The 24,700-nt window shown below is 37.6% G+C and overlaps 1 protein-coding gene across 1 annotated transcript in view; it reads left to right on the top strand.

Moving 5' to 3' along the window:
• The window catches only part of LOC139717547 (5'-nucleotidase domain-containing protein 1-like), a 275,580-nt gene extending 251,326 nt beyond the window's left edge, over positions 1-24,254 (top strand). Inside the window, exons 4-11 of the mRNA XM_071629055.1 lie at positions 11,148-11,230; positions 12,078-12,162; positions 14,628-14,802; positions 16,554-16,651; positions 20,075-20,193; positions 21,658-21,819; positions 22,431-22,659; positions 24,072-24,254. Of these exons, the coding sequence (XP_071485156.1) occupies positions 11,148-11,230; positions 12,078-12,162; positions 14,628-14,802; positions 16,554-16,651; positions 20,075-20,193; positions 21,658-21,819; positions 22,431-22,659; positions 24,072-24,166 (1,046 nt within the window). The 3' untranslated portion in view covers positions 24,167-24,254. The remainder of the gene's footprint in view (positions 1-11,147; positions 11,231-12,077; positions 12,163-14,627; positions 14,803-16,553; positions 16,652-20,074; positions 20,194-21,657; positions 21,820-22,430; positions 22,660-24,071) is intronic.
• The last annotated feature ends 446 nt before the right edge of the window (positions 24,255-24,700 follow it).

Below are 24,700 nucleotides of genomic sequence, written 5' to 3' on the forward strand. Positions count from 1 at the left end.
ATGGCCGCTGACGATAGAAGTGAACTGGGTGGTAGCCACTGATGTACACTGCTAGGTATTGTCGAACGCACAGGAACAAGGAACCCCCATGCACGAGTCTTGATGGCAGGTTCAATACATCAGTGTAGCCACAAACACGATACAGTCGACAGCCTAGCCTTGAGTGGTACGCTGGCAATATTCAGTTGGGAGCACGATTGTACGTTAGGTCGATGGCATAATCGATAGAAGTCCTTGGTAGAGGTGTGTCATAGGAATGCCTGGTAATATCCGAGGTTGGGAATGCCAACATAATAAGCGCAATATATAAATACAACATTAACCCGTTGAGGATGAGTCTCGAGCACACTCGGGCAGGTGTCTATGGGGAAATGCATGTTGTAGAAAAATTAGGCCATCCTCAACATGTTAAGATCAGTGCATAACTGCAGAACAAAAGGCTTCCATAAGTAAACAAAACTTGTCTAAAATACTACATACACCAAGTAGTAGACTAGTGGCTAGAGAATCTCAAAAGTCAAACTCAACTGACAACCCATGTGTACCTGATATAATGAGAGCACATGTCAGGTCTGTGAAAAATTGAGACGTAACAAGGTGTTCACTCCATGAAAGTTACAGCAGGACTGACTAAATTTGGGGGCTTGTAAACTAGTCTGGCAAGCTCCCAATGGCCACAAAGGCAAAACTATTTTTATTGATTATAAAATACTGCATACATTAAATAACTTCAAAATGATTAGCTGGCATACAGTAATTATTACCTCCGCCAGGGGAGGAGGTTATGTTTTCGTTACTGTTGGTTTGTTAGTTAGTTAGTTTGTCCTTGTGCAAAATAACTCAAAAAGTTGTGCACAGATTTGGATGAAGCTTGCAATAACGGTTGAGAATGACACAAGTAACAGATGATTAAATTTTGATAGTGATCTGAGAATTTTGGGGAATTTATGAAGGACTTTTGATAATTTGGCAGGTAGGGTCAATGAACTTCGGAGGTCAGGCTGCGCGTATTCGAGGTTTGCATGCGCGCACTAAAGTTTCTGCCAAGGTGAGGCGCGCCGCGCAGCTGGAAGTTTATGACGTAGCAAAAGGTTTTTATATTGGGAAAGCGGGTGACTTCAGCACGCAATGATAGAAGTATATGGGTGGAAATCACTGATATCTCTATGGAAGAACAACATCAAGGGGGTGTTTCATCAATTTAGTCAGCGCTGACAACTTTCACGAAACGGTACCCTGTGATGGAAATGAGCTGCATGCTTGGCGGAGGTCTGTGCTCTAAGAGTGCTTCTCTAGTTCATAATTATTTCGTTTGCATATAAACCAGACTTCATGTGACTTTCCAGACAGTAACTGACCTTGGCATCTACAGTAGATGTGGAAAAGCTATGCGTATAAACCTACAGCAGTGTATAAGCATGCTGCATTTTGTGCTGTTAAGAGTTACAAAAATGCACTGCATGTCTCTTTAGCATTATCACATAGCAAATGTTGATCTGCTACACATTCACCAAATTTGTAATGATTTTGATTATAAATAATGTCCCATGTGGGCATTGAAAATAGAAATTTGTTCACATATCAAATTGGCAATATACAAAGGATCTACCCAATCCCCTTCTCTCCCTTTTTCACAGCCTTCTCTTTTTCTTGTTATCATCATTGCAGGTGTCTATGCATAACATAGAAATAATTCAAAGAGGCCATTCAAAGCCAAATCCCCCCCCCCCCCACCAGTCAAACATGGATGTACCCATTTTAAAAAGAAATTAAACAAATATATGTGTAACATAAAGATTCAATGAACAGCAGAACTGGGAAACACCATTATAACTCCTTTGATAAGCTTCACCCACAATGCAAAAACAAAAATGTTGGTGTCAATCCATAAAAGCCCCTTTAGGTGACCCCAGGATGGGTTAAAGCAACTCATGGTAATGCTTGATATGCTATGTTTAAAGTGGGATAAAACATGAATTATGCTTCAATCTCTATCTTTATTACTGTATGCGGTGTTACCCCAATACTTTGGACATAATATGGACCGTGTTGCAAGGGTCATGTCAGAAAATAACTACTTTTTGTTCAGGTGCCATCTTGGCTGTCCAAAGTGGGTTAAATGTTCAATTATACAGCGTTCTATGTCTTCAATAGTGTAATATGTGGTATCATCTCCACATTTGACACACATAGACACTGCAGGCCATGTTATAAGAATCACCATCATAAAATTACTACTTTTTGCTCAGACACCATCTTGGCTGTGCATATTAGGGCCAAAGGTCAGATATATATCTCCTTGAATCTTATAAAATACATGTAGGAATGCCCCAATATTTTGCACACATATGGACCACAATACATGGATCATTCTGTAAAATAACAACGCTTTGGTCAGACACCATCTTGGCTAAGAAAATGAGGTTTAAAGGTCAAAAATTCTTTATCATGTATCTTGGTTAGGATATGCCTTACAGGGGCCAGACTTTGCACATATCTAATCATGTTACCTGTGCATCACTCCATAAAATAAAACTTTTTGCTTAGATGCCATCTTGCCTGTGCAAGGTAGGGGCAAAGGTAAAGACTACAATGTACTTTGTCCTGTATCTTGGTTATTACATGCCCTATCACTCCCATATTTTGCACATGTTTAGCCCATGTCATATGGATTGTTTCATGAAGAACAACTTTCTAATCAGACGTCATCTTGGCTGTGTAAAGTAGGGTCAAGGATAAAAATAGCTCATCTGGGACCTTACATGTATCTTGGTAAATACGTACATGGCGTATTACCCCCATATTTCGCACACATAGGCTCTATAGACCATGTCAAGAGGATCATGTCAAGAGGATCATGTCATAATAAAGATAACAACTTTTTCCACAGACGCTATCATGGATGTGCAAATGGGTTTCGAATTTCGCAAAGAGCACCTGACTCGCGAAATTTACGAAAATAATAATCTTCATGCGAGGTATCCAGCATATACAGTACCGGTTCTTCAAAATCTTCTTCTGACTTGGCTTCCTTGTGTACTTCTTTTACAAGGTTCAACACATAGATAAGTATAACAATGACTAAGCACAAAATGACCAATGCCACGGAGAGAGTTATTTTCCCTATAGTGTCATTCTTATAATGTGGTCCTTGAAATAGGGTGACATCAGTAGATGGTGAGTTAGAAGCAGATGGCTTTGAAGGAGTGGCCTTGTCAGGCTGGTATGCACTGGTGATAAACTCTTCTTCATTAGGTGTAAAGGAGCAAAGGGTCTGTTCCTTATGACTCTTATACTCAGTGCATGTGCACCTGTCTACATCATTCCTAAACGTAGTGGAGCAGCAGAATACAGGATTGTTCTTTTTTGCCCAGAACATTCCAGTCATATGTGTTCTGTTAAAATGCACGTTCAGAGGGGGTAACCTGAGATCAGGATTGAAGCAGGCAATGTAGCTGAACTGTGTACCCTTGGTAGCATGACATTCGATGACAGTCCAAGTATCGTCACTGCCAAGATAGTCCTGGATAGATGATTCGGTACTGCTACAGTGGGCTGGTCCTGGGGGAAATTCAACCAGTATAAGGTTGTCTTGGCTCTCCAGAACTATGGTTCCCTGACTGTTGTATAAAACACATTGGTATGCACTCGCATCCTCTCTTGTGATGTTGGTAATACTCAGTCTCACCACTGTAGTGTCGCCCCTTGCTTCCTTGGATATCTTTATTCTGTTTGCCTGCTGGACACTCAAGTTTTCCTTTCTAGTCCTGTCAAATAATATTGTGGAGCCTTTTCTTATTTCAACAGCTACACTTGAAGGGTTGATATCAGGGAATGAGTACTCCACAAATGCATCTTGCCCTTCTGTAAAAATTGACTGCATTAAGACACGTGGTAGGAAATATGTGAACAGAACAGATTCCACGATGAGCTTACACACTCCATATGAACTGCACTCATTTCCCATAGTTTCAGAAGCTTTTTACACTCGATTGAGACAGACTTTTAACCTGTTGAGAACATGCTGATTTCGCTACAACACGCATTTCCCATAGACATCTGCCCGAGTACACTCGGGACTCATCCTCAATGGATTAACATTGTGTTCAGCATTCCAGAGTCAATAAAATTTGATATGCAGAGAATAGGGTCTCGCGAGAGCTTCAAAATAATTTGCAGTCACATTGGTCCAACTCTTGTGTCAAAGTTCTGCCATGACGAAAACACCAGGAGTGGTTTTTATTGTCGTCCGGTCAATTGCACACCCTTCAGTAGAGTTTCAGGGAAGTCTTTTGCATAGCATGAACTCTGATACCTGCAAGAAGAAGAATATGTGGTAATGTGAATATCTTAAATAGAATATATGCACACAACAGTGAATGCAATAATGCTCAACACTATCAAGAATAATTAGCAATCATGACTTTATTTTTGTAAAGTTGCACACCCTATCAAAATCTAACTTTAATGCCAGATATAGAGCAATTATGGTGAAAACTCTGAAAATGAAAATTTGTCTGATAATCTCAAGTGTGATGAAGTGGCAATTTCTAACTTGAATTTTAGTACTCTTTATTAGAGGAGTTGAATTACATTTTCTTTTTCTTTCTGTAGCATGCATGTATGCTACAGAGAATCCAACCCTTGAAGCATGTATTAAACTGGAGGTGATCCTGCATGGACCCCCTTCCAAACTGGGGACTCAGATTGCACTAACATACTCATTGGCCCGAATTCACGAAGGTGGTACAAATGAAACTATGGTTTAAACCATGGACAAAAACCATGGAGCGCCAAGTGTCGCATGGAATATTTCATTACGAAATCAGTCATTTCGTCGATGAAATGATTGTTTTGTAACAAAATGATAACATTTTGTAACTAAAAGAACATTTTGTCCACGAATAATTTTGTTACCGAAATGGTCATTTTGTTGACGAAATGACCAATTTCGTAACGAAATATTCCGTGTGACACTTGGCCCTCCATGGTTTTTGTGCATGGTTTAAACCATGGTTTCATTTGTACCACCTTCGTGAATTCGGGCCATTATATGCATGTAGCACACATCATGAGCGCAATGTCCAGTACAGCTTAGGTTGCTATAGATGTTTTCTTGGGCTACCTTAGTCTTCTCTTTCTTTTTTTTTAATTCATGTATAACAAACTAATTAAAGGGGATGGCTAGTAACTGATCAGTGGGAATCAGTGGGAATGCTGGGGGATGATTGTTCCAATTCTTGTGGGATTCATTTAAGAGTACATTATATATCTATAGTTGTGTGAAAATTATTTGCTTCAGAACGGTTCCATATTCAAGTACAGTTGAACCTCTCTTATCCGGCCTCCCTTTATCCGGATCTCTCTATTATACGGACGCAATCTCGCCGTGATTTTTTTAAAACAATTACGGGAGGAAAGGGGGATTCCCAACTCCTTGAGAACTCCTACACAAACACACATGAATTACATATACTTGATACATTTCTTAATAGTTATTTAGGTAAATAATCCCAAGAATTTATAAAAGAAAATGATTTCATTCTTGCAAATACGAACCTCTATTTTGGGGTCTGTTACTGAGTGTAACAATGAAAAGGTTGCAGTATACACATTACTACATGTGGTATTACAATGGGCTACTGTACATGTGTGGGATATGTATATTATGTACATGTATAAAGCATTGAGTCTCCCGTATCCGGCCAAATCCCTTATCCGGATGAGCCCCGGTCCCGACTTGTCCGGATACGAGAGGTTCAACTGTAATGTGCAGTTTAATGCCCCGTCACTGTACAGGCATGCTAACCTGGAAACATTAAACTGCACATTACTTGAATATGAGACCATTCTGAAGCAAATGATTTTCACACAACAATAGATATATAATGCACTCTTAGATGAATCCCACAAGGATTGGAACAATCATCCCCCAGCATTCCCACTGATCAGTTATTAGCTATTCCCTTTAAGGTAAAGATAGAATGGGAGTAAGCACATCTGAAGACAAAACACATAGCCAGGATGGGAGGAATTCAAATTAGAACATGAACTTTTTTTTTCAAAAAATGGCTTCAAAGCAGGAGATCGCCAGCCAAAAGCAAGAGAGTTTGAGTCTCTGATGTTACATGTATTTTTGATTGACCTTCTGTGTTTGAATGCCTTGTCTTCTTCATGCTTTACTGCCTTTGGACTTCAAAGCTCATTTTTCTCAGACTCTGTTTATCTGATGGCCACCTTTTATACCACTTCTGTGGTAAGGGAACAGATTAAAACAATTAAATTCATCATCATTGGGAAACTTAGAGTCGACAGGCGATGTGAGGAATTCCACTGTCTGTTATTGTTAATGAATTGCTCATCAGGAGTTCATGGTTTCAGGATTATTTTTGCAACATATTTCATACTATTTCTATATTACTATTATTACTATATTACACTGTATGTAGCATGCTGTAATATCATTTTACTATATACTAGCTTAGACTTGCTAGCCAATGACAAAAGAAAAAGTGTGGGAAAACAAATTATATACTGTATGTATTATATGTGACCGGCGACAACGGTTTCAGGCAAAAGTCGGGCATTTTGAAAATTCATTTTTTCACTGAATCACATTGCTCATTTCCTAAGCTTTGCATTGATATAAAACACTTGTATTCTTCGGCACCATAAGTGGGCATAGAAAGAGAAATAAAATGCACTTTTTAAGTTGTTAGCCCCACAAAATTGCGAGAAAACAGGCTTTGAAGATTCACCTCTTTCTCAAGGACAATGTCCGAGCGGCGATGCGAGGGGAGAATCACCCATCCGTACGATGGTGCCAATCGATGTTAAGCCCCGCCTTTAGCAGCCACATCGCCTTCTGATTGGCTCCCTGAGAGAGTCAAATTTCCCGGGCACCTTCCTCGGAGCTCAGCGTATGGAGCCGAAAAACAATGCGTTTCGCTCGGGTTTGTTTACCAGTACATCTTTCAAGATGGCGAATACGATAATTGCACGTATGGTGTACATGTACATGACGTGTATGTTGCACGTATACGCAATGGCATCCACACGCCATGACTGTGCAATGTGCATATGTAACAGGAGCGGTGGCGAATCCACACATTTACAAATCGCGTTTTCATTGTGGTTAATTTGTCTTTATCATTGGCGACCCTTTTGAAAGCAGAATTGCTAGTGCTGGCAAGGGTCATGCTTAAATAAAAAAAAAAACTCAACTCGTTAGTTTGGTGCGATTTTGACGTGTAGTATTTGAATATAATTGGTCACATGTGACTGCTCCTTTCCTCTTATCTGCCTTCCATTGAGTCAGTCTGCTGTCATAATCTTTACTACATGTACAAGTAGACACATTTGAGAATATTTAGTTTTCTTTTCACACGATTATGTCATGCTACACGATTTTTGTTTCACTTCCGTTGTCGAACATTGCGGTAGAATAGTTTGGACAGAAAGCCACACGAAGAGCACGCACTACAGAGCGAGCGAGCGAGCGTATAAACCACTATAGCAAGAACAATGGAGCATGTAATCGTGCACGCGTGGACAAAGCATTCCCCACACGCTGCAACTGGTGTCTCCGAAAGCCGAATTATGTAAATGTATGCGACGCACCAGCCAATCGCATGCGAGACCGTGCGCCGTAGCAACACTGGGGATATTGGCGCGGCATTCGAAAGAAGCTCGAAACTGACGAGTGCGATCCAACATAGGGTGCTTAAAATTCCATTTTCGATAGGAAAAACTTAGTCTTATGCTATGAAATTTAACCCGTTGAGGACGAACTGAATTTGCTACAACACGCATTTCCCATAGACACTTGCCCGAGTATACTCGGGACTCGTCCTCAACGGGTTAATGTAGATGTAGAAAACATACCAAAGATTCGATTTCTGCAAAAAAACTAAATCGACAAAAATAATGGTCAAAATCTTTGTACCCCTCCTAGGAGGAAATTTGCTCTTGCGACTTTTGCCTGAAACCGTTGTCGCGGGTCACATATATCCACATGTTTAAAGTAACAAGAACCAACTCCTGTAATTCATTACTATTATTGCATAAATGTAAAGACTACATATTATGAACTGTTACTGCCTGTAGTGTGGTGAAATAAAGATCAATTAGAAAAATAAGATATTTATTTCAATTTAACTTTAGATAGGCATAATGCAAACTTAGTTAAAGGACAAGTTCACCTTTATTAACATTTAAGGATTGAGAGAATGCAGCAATATTAGTAGAACACATCAGTGAAAGTTTGAGAAAAATTGGACAATCGATGCAAGAGTTATGAATTTTTAAAACTTTTGTGTTGGAACCGCTGGATGAGGAGACTACTAAGGCTTGTGATGTCATATGAGTACAACAGTATAAAGAAAATGTAAAGAAAATTCAACATATTTTCACTTTTTTTGCATAATAAAAGAGCACTTGACATGCCTCTTTCTAAAGGCAATGGGAATAATATTACCCATAACATATGTCAGTAACCAGTCAAGGGAATGTGTACTTTTTTCAAAAGATGAAATTTTGTGAAATTCTCTCTATATTTTCCTTATATTGTTCTACGCATGTGACATCATATACTGCAGTAGTCTTCTCATCCAGCGGTGGCTGCACAAAAACTTCAAAAATTCATAACTTTTGAAGGGATTGTCCAATTTTCCTCAAACTTTCAACAACGATGTGTTCTACTAATATTGCTACATTCTCTCAATCCTTATGCTAATGAAGGTGAACTTGTCCTTTAAGAGTAAGAACTACAAGAGTAAAGACAAAGGTGAAGAATTTAATTGGGTGTTATGCTATGATTTGTTATCCTGGTTTAGGTGGGAAAGAAATGATATTTCTTCAAATATGCCTGAAGTTGCTACAATGCAAAATGTGTCATTTACTACGGGTAACATTTGGGTCGACTTTCATGTAAAATGCAATGTAATGTATATTGTTATAAAGTAGAAACATATAAGGTTTAATCATTATATTGAATATTGGTGGAAAAGATATGATATTTCTTCAAACATGCCTGCAGTTGTTACAATGCAGAATGTGTCTTTTACTACGTGTAACATTAGGGTCAAGTTTCTTGGAAAATGCAATGTTATGAATAACTAAAAAGGTTTAACCAGTAAATTGAATTCTTCCCAAAATGCACATTTGCCTGCACAAACTGTAAGCTTTAAGCACTGATTCAGTAACTGCAGAAAAAAAGAATATGTACTCACCCATTTTGACAATTTTCCTGCTTTCTTGTCTGTACCTGTACAATTGTACCTGTTTACCCTCGTATCTGTACGGAATGTCTTGCGCTTGATGGATGCCACAATGTGGGGAATTCCCAAAGTCTGAACTCCGACTCAACCTGGGCCCTGTTTCATAAAGCCTTTGTAATGTTGTGCATGACGTTATGAATGACTTGAATATGGCAGGCCAAGTGGGTTTCCTAATCAATGTTAATGTCATCAGCTAAAAAGTTGAAATATGTAGAATAGATGATACTGATTATTCGCACGTGTTAACACATGTTTTTAGTTGAAAGTGCCCTGATGTACATGTAGATTAAACATTGACATCCACGTTTGTACAGCCATATTTTGTGAAAATGTAAGGAACAAAAAGATGGGCACACATATTTGCACCTCATATTCCAGTCGCTCTTAAAGTCATGCATGAATTTATGAAACAGCTTTGTGAAACAGGGCCTTGAACAGATTGGATCAAGTGATCCATGCACCTCACACGGGAGCTGTATGAGGAGACTTGGAATACCAAGTGAAGCAAAATGAATGCATCATGCGTTGCTACAAGATAGATGTTTGCAAGATAAAAGTTAGAGTATTATCTGACTATAGTGTGCTCTTTTGTGTTTTTGCGATGTACATGTAGTGTAGTGAGTGATTTGCACTGTAGTGTGGAGAAAAGTCTGCCTTTCTTTCCTAATGAACTAAAGAGTATATAGCATGTGAAAGATTTAAGTTAGCAGAGTGTTTATGGCTAATGTACTAATGAAAAACATTACCATTTGTTGTAACAATTATTTCTATGAATTACTACTTTCAGAGGAGTCTATAATCAGCTTTTCAATTTGAATCATTACTTTTGTTAGCATGATTCCCATGATGGATGGCATAAATCAACAAAATTGTTGTTGGTGGACATGGTCCTGTCTGTGATTTGTTAGAAAATTTATATAAATTGTATATATATTACAACTTGACACAAACTTTGTTCTCTTGTGGTCCGTTCAGGCCACTCAAGGCCTTGAATTTTAAAATTTTGTTCTTCAAAAAAAAAAAAAAAAAAAATAGGTTGGTTCAAAAGAAAAGGAAAATAATACAGTACCCTTGAATCTTTGTTACCCAATCCAGCCATCAAAAGATAAACTGACATCAATTTCTAATGGCTCCCAGTACTGAGATACTGTTAAAGTTGAGCCTTTTGAAATCTATATACAATTTATTTAAAATACAGATATATTTTGGTCCTAATGTTGGCAGCCATGATGTATTGATCTTGTTGAAGTTTGTCCTCAGTGGTAATCACATGGAAAAAGAAAATGTCTATTACTGTAAACGTCAATATTTTCGCGCGATTAATTTTTCGCGCTGAGCGGCTCGAAAACGTATTCGCGGGTTCTTAAATTCGCGCTCCGCAGCAGGTTACTTTACTGTAGTACACATTCACTGCTTTCATCCAAAGCCTCTGCCACATAGCTTGCTATGCCAGCGTACGACAAGCGACGTAGCGAGCGGCTCGACTGCGAGTACAAGCACTCAAATACGTAGTACAGCTGTGACTGTAGTACCGTAGTCACAGGGGACTGTAGCATCGGTGCGTGCGGTGCACACATGCATGCTACAGTACACAGCAATCTAGGGTATCGTCTCTTCGCACAGTACTAGTAGCGTAAACATGCCTGTACATTGTACTACGTAGCAGTATCATCGATGAAGCGCACACAATTCATCCCGTTCAAAATGTGCGTAAAAAATTGTGAAGATATATTCGCGCGTTTTTGAATTCGCGCTAGCCGAGCGTAGCGCGAAATCCGCGAAAATTAATGTACCGCGAAAATTTCCACGTTTACAGTAGAAGATCTCTCATTGGTTCTACTTTCTTTCCTGTCAAATCTCTCACTGCAGGTAGCTTCCGTTACTTTGAGAACTACTTTGATATGCCAGGATGTGTGGTTTGTGCCAGGATTGTGGACATCATTGACAAAGAGGTAATCCTTGATGAATTGATTGTTGCCAGCATTGTTTCAATGTTTTTTGGGGGCTTTAAATGTGATGATGCAAACATGTTTTTTTTTTTATTGCTGATCAAGCTAACTTGACAATTATTTTGACAATATTATTTTTAACTTGTCAAGTTCTTCAGGGCATTCAGAGAAAATAGAAATTACACTCCAACAGTGGTGATTTCAAATTTTGATGTTTGTATGTAGTTTCATGAATAATAGACTTTCTAGAATGTGAATAAAGAAGGCCAAAAAAAAACCTAGTGCATTATGAATTCATAGAGGTACATGTATCATGATATTTACTCTTAACTGCTCGACACATACCAACAGCCTTGATATAATTTTTTTGGAAACTAAAGATTTAAGCAAGGTATTTAAGCAAATGTAAGTTTTAAAAAATCCACCTTTACCACAGAAAAGAATGCTAATTAATGTAGAAATGTTTTGGAGTGTGCAGTATAATGCACTTTATCACCTATTATATCACCTATTGGTTTGTGATCAGGTGTTGCAGGCAACAAAAAGAAGAAAAAGAACAACATCATCATTCCACATTATGATACCTCCAAGCCATTATGAATTGCATTATGAAATGTGATATCCTCAATATTCGATGATTTGCCTCAACAGTTTTACTAAGTTAGGAGTTCTGTATGTTGGTCAAACCATCAGTATCAGTTGATGTACAAGTGTATGTCAATCACCACACATATAGGAAGTTTTCATTTTGTTTAAATTTATTGTCTCTGTTGATTTCATTCAAGCGTTAACAATTCTAGGGAAACTCCCGATTTGATCATTAAGTTCTTTCTTGCTTTGTCTTTGGCAGGCTGGTAAAAGGCAAGATGAGTACAATTTTCTCCCTGATGTGATGGATTCTTTTGTCCAGGTGTACCAGAGGGAAAACTTTGCCGGTATGTAAAACACCTATCTTTTATCTCTCCTTCTCTCTCCCTCTCCCTGTCTCTCCCTCTCGCTTTCTCAGCTTATGTAATCGTGCATCACAAAACAAATAAGTCACACCCCTTCATTTTATGTGAGGACTCAAAAAAGGTGAAATGGTTTGGCCAAGTCAATCTTGACTTTTTTATATTTACTGAAAGAACTATCCTTCTTCTACATTATTCTTCAGTTATGGATCTTAACAGTGTGAACGTGTGTTTTTAGCAGTTTTTCTACAACACTTTTTGGGGGGATAGTAGAAGGATCAGGAATGTCTTAGAGGCCGCTTTTCATTTCTTGAAATCCTTTGCACACTCTTTACTTCCAAGTCTAATAACTTTTGAAAGGATGACACTACTGCTATGAAAGTTAGCATTAATCGTGGGGAGAATTTGTTAATAGAACATACTCAATTTCAGCTTAATCTGATAATCCCTTCATTGTTGTTGCTCCAGTGGTTTACATCCTGTGTTTTGTCCCTTTCTGGCGCAGCTAGCAGGGCTTGGTAAAGATTAAGCACTTGAATAGACCCTGTACTTCAGAGCCTCTTTTCTCAGTTTCTTTCCAGTATTTAAGTAGGTTAGGGCAGTCCATTTGAATTGAATTATACATCATTTTAAAGATAGAATCTGTTCTTTCAGAATCTGTCCTTAACTAAAAATCCACATCTGGCAATTTTTGTTTTGTTTTGTTTTGTGATGCAGGGTCACTTATATATACACATACAGATATGTATTCATAGAGAGAGAGAGAAAGAGAGGGGGGGAGAACGAAAGAGAGATATCAAAGTCTTACCTACTATGCTTTGTGTATGTATTTTTGTATAATTGCGTCTTTAATTATGTATATATGTGACAGTGCATCACAAAATGAACACAAAGTCACAGCCTTTGATTTTGCGTGAGGACCTCAAAAGGGTGAAAGAGGTCAACCAAGTCAATCTTGAGTTTTTCATACTTTCTGAAAGAGCCATTCTTCGTCTACATTATTCATAAGTTTGGGGTCATAAAACGAACAACCCCTTGTACAACCCCTTTTTTGTAGAATAGTGTGATATGTCGTCAGACTTCCCTTTTCATTTCTTTAAAATCCTTTACACACCCTTTAGTTTCAACTCTAATAACTTTTGAATAGATAGTGCTACCACCCTGAAAGTTGGCATTTATAATGGACAGAATGTGTTAATTGAGCCTGCCTAATTTCAGCTTAAACTGGTAATCCTTCATTGTTGTTGCTACTGTGGTTTACATCGGTTTTTTTTCCTTGCCCCAATCATAGAGCAGCCAGCACGGTTTATAAAGATTAAGCGCTTGAATATACCCTTTACTTCAGAGCCTCTTTTCTCAGTTCATACCTTTCTAGAGTGTGTGCTTTCTTTCCAAGATTTAGATCAATTAAGAGAGTCCATTTGAATTGAGTTATACATCATTATAAAGCTTAGAATCTGCTCTTCCAACATCTGCCCTTAATTAAAATCCATGTCTGGCGACTTTTTGTTGGTTTTGTGATGCAGGGTCACATATGCAAATTCCTATGTGTTTAGTTGTTGGTTTCTGTTATTTTATTTTGTCTCCTGAGATGTGAGGTCATTTATTCCATTGAGCATGCTGTTTATGTATGGAAAGTAATTAAGTTTGCAAAAATACTGCACAGCATGATTTGTTCCAGTTCCTGGATATAATTGTTTTATGAAGGCTTCGAAAAAATTGTTGTGTATAGAGCTTATTAGGATTTGTGTACTTGTGTGTCTGTGTGATGATGATGATGATCCACAGCATTTGTATGGCGCCATATATCTGTCACAGAAACATTCAAAGGCGCAGACTCCTCCAAGACAGTTAGCAATTAAATGTCTGGTGAAAAATGTGAGTCTTGAGTGAGGCTTTGAAGTGATCCAGTTTGTCAATTTCACGGAGGAAAGATGGGAGGGAGTTCCATAGGCGAGGAGCAATAGAGGAAAACGCCTGGTCTCCGTATCCCTTGAGATGTGTGATGGGCACCTTGAGAGTGAGGCCAGATGAACGAAGGCCAGGGCGAGGCTGCCGTCGCTCAATTAGGGAAGACAGGTATCCTGGGGCCAGACCATGAATGGCCTTAAAAGTGAGAAGTAAGATCTTGAAATCAATTGTGTGTGTGTGTGTGTGTGTGTGTGTGTGTGTGTTTGTCTTTTCTTTGGGTTATATGAGATAAACCTTGTAGGGAGGATGAGATTCTAGTGAAAATTATTGTAGTATGTGCAATTCATATATTAATACTCTGTATGCTTTTATCATAGCAACTGCAATGTCAATTATGAATCTCAATACAGTTCTGAAACTGTTATCTTCTCTTGGATTTAACAATTCCCAAGATCAGTGTATACAATCAGTGAAATAACAATAATCCAAATGCTTCATAAAGCTATGTGTGACACAGGTTTATTCCTTTCACTCTACAGATGACAAGGGAGGCTACTTCCCGACATACAAAGCCAACCCTTTGGAGTACATAGAGCCATGTGGTGAGGCGGTGAGGGGTTGGTTCAAGCGCCTCAGGGAAGCAGGCAAAGTCACGTTCCTCCTCACCAGCTCACATGTGGACTACTCGGAATCACTCTTGGAGAACATCTTAGGGTGAGGATCATTATGAGAATGTTTGCAGTTTCTTGAGATAGTGAATTTAAATCACAGCAGAGTGACACTCCTTTGATTCAGAGGAAATATTATCTATTGAGAATGCTTTGGCCATCTCAAAAAAAAAAGTTAGTTGAGAAGGTTACTTCAGTGGGTACTTGCCAGTCTTATTCTTGCTTTACAGATACACCACCCATATACATGACATCATAACTATAGACTGTCATCTTAGAATTTCATAGCTAATAGATGTAAGTTGTTCACAGAATGTATAAACTCAATAGATTTCATTTTATCAATTATCAATTGGTATTCTTTTCAAAGAACACCATTGCCTAGAGATACTTGATTGATTTTTTTTTTTATTAGAGTAGATAATCAAAAGTCTTCCTTAGCCTGGTGCTCCAGTCCTGAAGTGTCTGGTGATATCTCCGGTTTTAATAATACAGCATTAAATCAAGGACTTGTACTGCCTACATCGTGATTCCATAATAAATGTCAGAGGCACATCCTGTGCAAATTTGGGGCAAATTATTTGTACAGGGCCCCCATCTTTTTTTTCTCTCTCTCTCTCTCTCTCTCTCTCTCTCTCTCTTTTCCTTCTTTAAACCACAACAACATCCTGCCCAAGTAAAATGGCATTAATATTTGTCCTTTGCCTTTGACCTTTCACCATTTGTTTGGCTTTCAAAACATTGTTGGAGTTTGGATTTGAGACATTTGGTAGTAGAGGTATCAAACTTCTGATTTCTTAGAAAAACTTCAATTAGATGCAAACATTTTACCAAGATCAATCATATTATTTGAACTCTGTCTTGGTATGACGAGTTTCCACATTTTGTCAGTAGACATGTTCCATATGGGTTTATCACATAACTTGATGCACATAGCCTTTGATTCATGATTGTATAGGCACTTGTGTTATGAGTAGGTCCAAATTCCATCATAAAAGACATCAAGAAAATTGGTGTTTGTCTTCATCTTAGTGGATAGTCTGCTCTTTGATGCACTTTACCTCCACATACTGTTGTCTGTGTAGAGTAGCAGCACTTAACTAAACCAATCATGTAGGTGTTTCTAGAAAATGTACCATGATGTTATGTGCTTATGATTACATAGTATTTTGATGCAGTTTGCCATTGAAAATGCCGTTGTGAATTGTTCATATTACTAATCAGTACATGTATCAAGAAATGCATGTATTCTTTATATCAAAATATTATGATTTGAACCTTCAACACAAAGCATTTAAGTTATCAACCTTTTAATTTTTCAATGCATGTTGATTTTCTTTTCTTTAACGCAATCCAAACTTCTTTTTTAAGCAGTTTCTTTAGTTATTAAGTCTCGTCAGTGACTGAATTAGGGTAACTTTGTGATTAGTCCTACATATATGAGTGTGTTTATTACATTGGATGGAGGACTTTCCAATTTCTCTTTTTTTATCCGTTATAATTTTTCTTAAATCTGACATTCAATTTGTGAAGAAAAAGAGTCCTAACATGTGTCAGTAATTTATGTAGGTACCACAACACTGCATTATTTGATTGTTCTGTGGGTGCATGTGTCCATGAGGTTCAAATCCAGTAGAAAGGCAAATTTTGAATGAACTATCCGGCACTCATATTACATTTCATTTGTTATGTAAGAATCAGTCTATCGTTCTGGAATGTGCAGTATTCCTTGACCTCATTTTTCTTTTTGAATTCAATATTTTTAATTATTTTTCATTACTTTTATCATTCCTACAGCAAAGACTGGAAAGACATCTTTGATATATGTATGATGTATGCTAGGAAACCAGGGTACTTTACAAAGGATCCATCAGAAAGGTCATTTTTCACCATAGGTGAGTTGTTGATTTAATGCTCATTGCAGTAATATCAGTATAAATTATATTAATCCAATGGCTGTCATCTCTTTCATGAAATTAATCTAATCAAAGGGTAAATTTAAGATTTTAATTCACGTTACAGATTGTAGATACCTCATATAATTTGTTTTTTTAACTGTTACTAAACTCTTGAATTTATGACATCAGAAAATATTTTCTTCCTTAAGACCAGGCGTCCACTAGGGCGCGGACAAGATGCGGACAAGACGCGGAATGCAAATTTGGTATTCCGCACTCCTTCGGCAACCTGTCCGCACGTTCCTAAACGTGTCCGCTCACTGTCCTAAACATGTCCGGGCGTTTCCGCACCTTCGGGAGAGAGAAAAATTTCCGCGTCCAAATTTTGATCGAGACCAAAATTTGGACGCGGAAATGAACTTCCTGACACCTTCGGCGACTTGTCCTGACGATGTCCTGACGATGTCCCGCTTGTCCGGAACCCTTCCGCTCCTTCCGCACACGCTCCGGAAAGAATTCCGCGGTGTGGGGAAGCTTCGCGAATGAAAGCGGAAGACACCAGGAATGTTTCAGGACAGCGCGGAGCCGATGCGGATCTATATATGCAAGTGTCCGGAACCGATGCGGAAATTTTGTGATCCAGACACGAAAATGTCGACACTTTCCGCGAGCGTCATGACAATGAAACGCAAAATGAGCAAGAAGGGAGGCGAGGCCCCCATGCAAATATCCCCATCACAGGCACACCTTTCGTCTAGTGATGAGGAACAGGTAAATCTAAAGAATTTCCGGTCCCAGAAGGCAAAGAAGAAGGTAGTAGAGACTGTGCCAAAAGCAACCAGAAAGAAGTGAAATCAGCCCCCTAACTTCCTCGTAAGTTTATGTTGATTAAATCTTTTCAGAAATTATTTTTCATCTGAGTGACTATCCTGGTTCCTATTACTTACTATGGTACATTTTCCTTTATGTTGTTTTCGTATTTTATTTGCAAACAAACTAGGTTGTCCCATGTGACAGCCCAGCTGAAAAATCACAAAAGTAGGTGGAAGTGCACTCAGAAAAAAAAGCATAGAATTTTTGGCTAAATGTTAATGTATTATACAAACATGAACAAGTTGTTATTCATACGTAGATGCTTTCTAATGAAACAACATATTAGAACAAAAGACAAATTCATCACACTAAAAAGCATGAATTCAATTGCAAAGATATACTTGTGGTCTCATTAAAATGTAATATCTGTGAAGCCCAAAATAACAATGAAAGCCAAAGATAATGGAAGAAAATGAAGAATTTTCTATCAAACCAAAATTCAAGTGAAATGAGAGAAAAAGCAATACATAATGAACTCGAAAAAGTGTTAAATTTCTGTCTTTCTTTTGTTTTTGTTTTTTTGCTGAGTGTATATATTTAAGTACATAATTATTAAGAATCACAAATCATTTCAGAAATATTCTTTATCTAAATGATTTTCGTAGTTATTATTACCTAATAATTTTATCTTCTCTTTTTGTTTTAGTTGCAAATAAACTCGATTGTCCAATTTGACAGCCCAGCTGAACCCCCCCCCCCCCAAAAAAAAAAGTAAATTAAAGTAGGTTAAAAATATTTCCCCATTTTTACACTTTATTGACAATAGGCTAGTAAGCTCTAAGCATGAAAAAAAAAACTTCTCGGACTTGAATCATTGCAAAATGTTCAAAAGTGATCAAATAAGAGAGAGTTAGAGATGCACAAGGGTAAAAATGAGAGAAAGAAAAACAAATTTAATGATTAGGATCATTTTGGCATGCTCTGCAGATGTATCAGACAAAACATGTATATACTTCACGATGGATAAAGCACATGTCTAAAAAAGGGAATAAAGAATATATATACATATATATATATATATATATATATATATATATATATATATATGTATATAATATATAATATATATAAGTAACAAAACTGCAACAAAGTTCATGCTGTATTCACCAACGGTTTATTTCTTGTGAAGAAATTAACCGTTGGTGAATACAGCATGAAGTTTGTTGCAGTTTTGTTACTTATCTTTTTATCTTGCAACACGTGGACTACCTTATCAACATTTATATATACACACATATATATGTATATAAATTTACATCTTTATGTATATTATATATATATGGTTCAAAAATTTTGCGAATATCATCCATGTGACTGTAGGCAGAGAAAAGATTGTTCTCCCAGATGAGACAAATTAAAAAAAAAATGAGTCGTCAGCCGACATGCAGACAATCCTATTCTTCGACTTTCGGTGGTCACATTTATAAAATAATATTGACATATCATATCAATATAATATCAGCAGCTACTGCGGAAGCACAACAAGAAGCATCAATGACGGCTAGCAGTCAAATGAGGAAAAGTCAAAGTCAGTACCAAATTTATACCTTTCCATTTTCCTGGTATTGTCCGCAGTTTGTCCGCATGCCTAACTTGTGTTGTCCGGAAGGCATCCTGACTGTCCGCGTTCATTCCTGGTGTAATCCTAGATGTTTCCGCGCTGCCCGGGTACGATTAGCATATTCCGAGGTATTTCGCGCTCTTCCGGAGTGATTCCTAGGAATTTCCGCAGTCAGTCCGCGGACAGTCCGCGGACAGTCCTAGGAATGTTCCAGGACAAGCCGATTCACAAAGTTATTCCGCGTCTGTCGCGGACAGGATGCCGAAGTGACAAAATTTGCTTCCGCAACTCTTCCGGGGCTTGTCCGCGCCCAAGTGGACGTCCGCCCTAACTAATTGTCCAGTATCTTATGAAGATTTTTTTTCTCCCTTATCAAAGTCAACTCAAATACTGGCTGGAGTTTTGTGGCTATCTAAAAAGAAAAGAATGGCTGCTAACATTTGGCCAAAGCATCTACCAAAATTGGTTGACAATAGTCAAACCTTGTATATCCAGAGAAATAGTGGCATTGCTCTTGAATCAAGATCGAAATGGTTGTGCAAGTAGCTCAGTTACATGTGCCTGGACTTTAGTAATGACTTCTCTCAAGACATTCCTCTTCAACTCAGCATTAATACTCTTAATGTATACATTTCAATTATGGTTATTATAAGTGTTGTTAGCAATGCTCAATAAATTTACTGAACTTTAATTCAATAAATTATCTTTCATAGGAAAGCCTGGTTTTCAAAGTAGATAAGAATATATCTGGAGTTGATTCAAATTCAAGAAATTCTTCCAGCAAGATTTTTTTTTTTTTTAATCACGGCTACTACTAAAACACTGATCAACTAGTGCTTATTTACATTGATTTCAAAGGGGAAATTTGTCAATCGGTTGCAATCTGGAGATGATGTTTTATAGAATTTGAGAGTCCCCATGTTTGCTCACAAGTGAGTTTAATGAATATGTCTGTGTCAACTTCTGTCTCATACAACCCATTGTAGTGGACAACAAGGAGGGGAAAGAAGTGACTACATTGGAGACAGGTGGGAAATATCTTCAGGGAAATGTTCAGGTCTTCCATTCCTACCTCAAGAAAGTTACTGGGAAGGAGAATCCACAGGTATGTATAGTCATCCATCCATCATGATGATTTTTCCTATGGAGTAATCACCTGACACCATCAAAGTTAAATGTTGCAATATCAAGCCATCAGCAAGTAATTTGCTTGTCAAATAGTTGTTTTTCTGTTGGAATTAAGGTCAGTGTATTTTTGGTTCAAGCAGTAACAATTATATGTCACTTCTTCCATAGTCTATGATGAATAAAAGCTCACCTATGTAGGAAGAATTTCAGGCTTTGAGCCTTTTATATGCCATTGCAGCAGAGTGTTTACGTATCTCTTCAGTCATATAAGGGCAATTCTGCAGTTAGTAACGTTACATTTGAACAAATTTAGATATTTGTTTTTACTACTAAATTACCATTTATTCATTTCAAGCCAAAATTATGTCAAAACCATGTTCATCATTCCCAGGTTTATGATATAGAAAAGAATGAATACAATCCAAGAAATAATAGCATTGCTATGGCAACTTAAAGGGCTGGTTAGTAACGTTACGAAAAAAGGACATGACAAAAAAATCAATGTCTTGTAACAAAAAGTGTGCAAAAATTCTAGTTACTTCAAACAAAGTGTTGCATTAATTTCAATTATTGCATCATGACAAATGTTCACGCAATGTTTTTTAGCAGTTCGACCAATAATTTCTTAGCTAGACCCCCAAAAGCATGGTTAGTAACGTTACGGTTAGTAACGTTACATTTGTCCAGAGAAATTCCGCAGGTCATTTCACCCTTTTGTCATTGACAAAATGTCACATGACTTCTGGAGTATTTAAATGTATTTATCTTTTACCCTTTAGCAAAACTTTGAGGAAAAAATTTCAAAGGAACCCACTGTAATTTGCATTTAAGTGAATTTCAGCATCCCCAGTCCCACATGTACATTTTAAGTGATGGTTTTAGATCTCGCGAAATCAATCAATACGAAAGATAAAATCTACTGAATTTGAAAGACCTTAATGATTGGTGAACATCCATGGCATTAGTTGATACCTAAATTAAAGAGTAAGATAAAGAGGCACATTTCTTTTATCCATGTCATGTCCACCTAACTGCGGAATTGCCCATAAATATAATAAGGATTTTGAAAGTTAATTACAATCTCCTTTTCATAAGGTAGAGAACACAAATATGGAAGTAGAAAATTCTGAGCATTATGTAATACAATAAGATGAGAACTTAAGCAAATGCATAGCTTTTGTGTTCATCCTTCAATTTGTCGCAAGACAATGGCTACTTGAGCTGTTGTCTGTTACTGCCAAAGATTTTAAAGCAAAACCTTAGTAACAGAGAATGAAAGATGTGTGCAATATTTTTTTTTAATCAAAATACTTTTGTATGATCTCCTCAAATGAGGAAATGATGTTTGTAAATGCATTTCTAAGTTGTTTTCGTGTTTTTTTTCTCTGTTACATGTTGAGAAGAATTTGATGCATTTTGTTGCCATTTATATTTATATTAGGTTGCATATTTTGGTGACAGCGTGAGGTCAGACATCATCCCTCCCAGCTCAGTGGGCTGGTATCCATTCCTCATCCTGGAAGAACTGGAGGCAGAAGGCTTGGGAGAATGGTCTGCCCAGGATGAGACAGATGCCCCACAAACTAAAAGGACCAAGATCAGAGTATGGTTGCCATCATGGCTTCTTGATACTTAGCCATCATTCACTAGACAATTTGTTCAAAACTTCTTGTCATCAAATCAGCTGCCAAAGTTTGAATGTCGAACTTTGGTTGAAGAGAAATTACCCTGTTCTATTAATTACTAAAGTTTGAATGTCAAACTTAGGATGAAGCTTAGAAACTACTGTAATAAGCGCTATATAAATGTACATTATTATTATTATCATTATGAAGAGAAATTACCCTGTTCTATGGATTTCCCACCCCCCCCCCCAAAAAAAAAAAAAAAAAAATTAAAGCACTGCACTTTGAAAAAAAGAAGAAGAAATTTTTAGATGTTCTTATTGCAGAAAAGGCAGACATTGATATTGTGTTATAAGACATGTAGCAAATTTGCAGATGTTATGGATTCTACCTTTCATTAAATCACTGTAAAGAACCTTTGGTACAGCTAGCATTTTGCCACAAGTTTTAAAAGTGCATTTGGGCACTGCTTTGACAGGAAGAGACCCTCTTGTTTCTTGTAGTGTGTGTAGTGCCAATTGTGTCATGGCATTTTGTTTATGTTTTTGCTTTTGCTTTTCCACTCTATATTATCTGTAATTGTGATCAGGGGCCATCGACTACCGAGAAAGAATTCATTACCTCAGGCCAGTGGGGCTCCTTCTTCACTGACCAGACTGATGTGGACCTACCAGAAGGACATGCCCACTCTGCTGAGGATGTCCAGGATGGTCCAGAACAAGCCGTGGACAATGGCTTCCACAGTCTCAACACCTTGTGGGGATACTTCATCCAGACATATGCTACTACAGCCATTCCTCAGCTGGACTACATAGCAGGTCAGATGTGCTCCTTTCTGCACCAGAATGTGTTTGTTTCCTTTCAAATCATACATTAGCCTCTCATATGATTGAGGGGAACAGAGTAGATATTTGACATTTCCACTTATGTATGACACATGAGATTAGATGTAAGTTCTCAACTTTGAAGAATGGACTAAGGAGGGATTTTCCGTATTAGATTATCATAACTGTTTCAATTCTTGGAATCACAATTTGATTTTGTCAAAGTATATATGTCATAAACTCTTTGTGTTGTACAATCAGTCTGAAATTAATCCAAACCATTCAGTATTATGACATAATATTTGGAGTGACATGTATATTTGAAGCTGGAGTCACATATATAGTAACATGTTGAAGTATTGGAGTTATAGGTGACAATACTGCATGGATGTGCTGATGATTGGTTAAAATGGTTCTCCTATTCCTGCCCGCGTATTTTTTATTTACACCACTGCTCCGCCACAATTCCCAGAAATACGAAAGAAACGGCTATCAAGTCTTTGACTTTATTACTCTCTCTAGTCTTGAGCCTGACGGAATAAACCGTCACATATACTTTAGAAATTAAGAGCAAAAATGAAAACAAGATGTTGAGCAAGACCCCGATTGGGAGTCGAACCACCGTGACACCAGAGCGTCTGATTTTCAGTCCAAGCCCTAACTCACCGTGCCAAAGCGAGGTGATGCCGAGATCGGTGGTCATGCAAACATAATTTGTCTTAGGTGGTCATGCGAACACAATTTGTCTTAGGTAGAGTCCCTATAATCATAGTTTTAGGGCGCGAGCTGTTTCTGTGGGTTTTTTTTTTAATATTGTGGCAGAGCAGTGGTGTAAATTAAAAATACGCTGCCTGCCCACTGTTCTCTTCTGTAGGCTAAGTATCGTGAAATGCTTATCATTGCCAACCGTTCTGTATGGTAATTCATAACACATGTACTGTATTAATGTCACAGATGTGTGTGACTGTAATGAAAATTGTTGAAATTGTAGAAACTAGCTATAATGAGTATCATATTTGTATATGTTATGTTTGATTATATTGATTTTTAAAAAAAAGAGAATTGTAAATTATGCCATACAGAAAATAGAATAAATAAATCAAATCAAATCAAGTGCATTCATGTAGTAAAATAAAACCTTTTTTTTTTAAACACCTGGGGGAAATATAATATATTATAATGACCTTTGTGGCACGGGGATTTTTGCCAGCATGTCCTCATAAATATTGGCTTATTTGTTCAAAGCAGTGAAGATGATTTTTGTCTCTGGGTTACAGAAGCAGACTTGGCTGTACACTAATTGCTTAAAGGAATTTTGAATGGGATTAATGTTCCTCCCGTGATGTACGTGATTACTGCATGCTCCTTTTTTTCCTTTTTCTGCTCCATTCTGTTATTTCCAACAGATATGCCGCTCCAGCATCGATTTGACACCTTTGCTGATCCTGCCAAACCAACTGCAGGCTTCTATCCTCAACCTCCACAATCCCTCAAGAAATAGGGCGCCCTCCTTTGTCCACCACCTCAATCAAGCTTGCTGTGATTTCTAATTGTATGATATCATGAGTGCATCATGAGTTTTTACATGATGTATTATATACTGGGTATTCTTTGTGTCACTGTTAGCAGCATCTATGTTGTTTTAATAGAATTCAGGTGGAACAATTTTGTATTGATAGCTGTAAAGCTTCCAATGGAAGAAATATACATCATGTTCACTCTGGTTCGTACTGGATATGGTAAAATCAGAAAAAAAGCCCAGAGTTTAGAACTTTTAGGAAATGGGGGATGAAATTTATTAACACAAATAACAATGAATTTGGGCCAAGAATGCAGACACAAACCTGAGGGGCCCATTTCATAAAACCTGTCATCAGTGACAACTGCCACATTTCTATGACAAATTTACTCTCAGCCAATCAGATGCAAGGATTTCAGTAGCTTGTCACATCTATGACAACTTGTCACTGATTACAAGTTTCATGAAACGGGCCCCTGGTATGCCAGGTTCCCGTAAGGAACAGGTTAATGACTT

Source organism: Diadema antillarum, unplaced genomic scaffold (assembly GCF_040938485.1).
Source record: "Diadema antillarum isolate AM-2024a unplaced genomic scaffold, OU_Dant_1.0 scf00000076, whole genome shotgun sequence".
Classification (NCBI taxonomy): Eukaryota; Metazoa; Echinodermata; class Echinoidea; order Diadematoida; family Diadematidae; genus Diadema; species Diadema antillarum.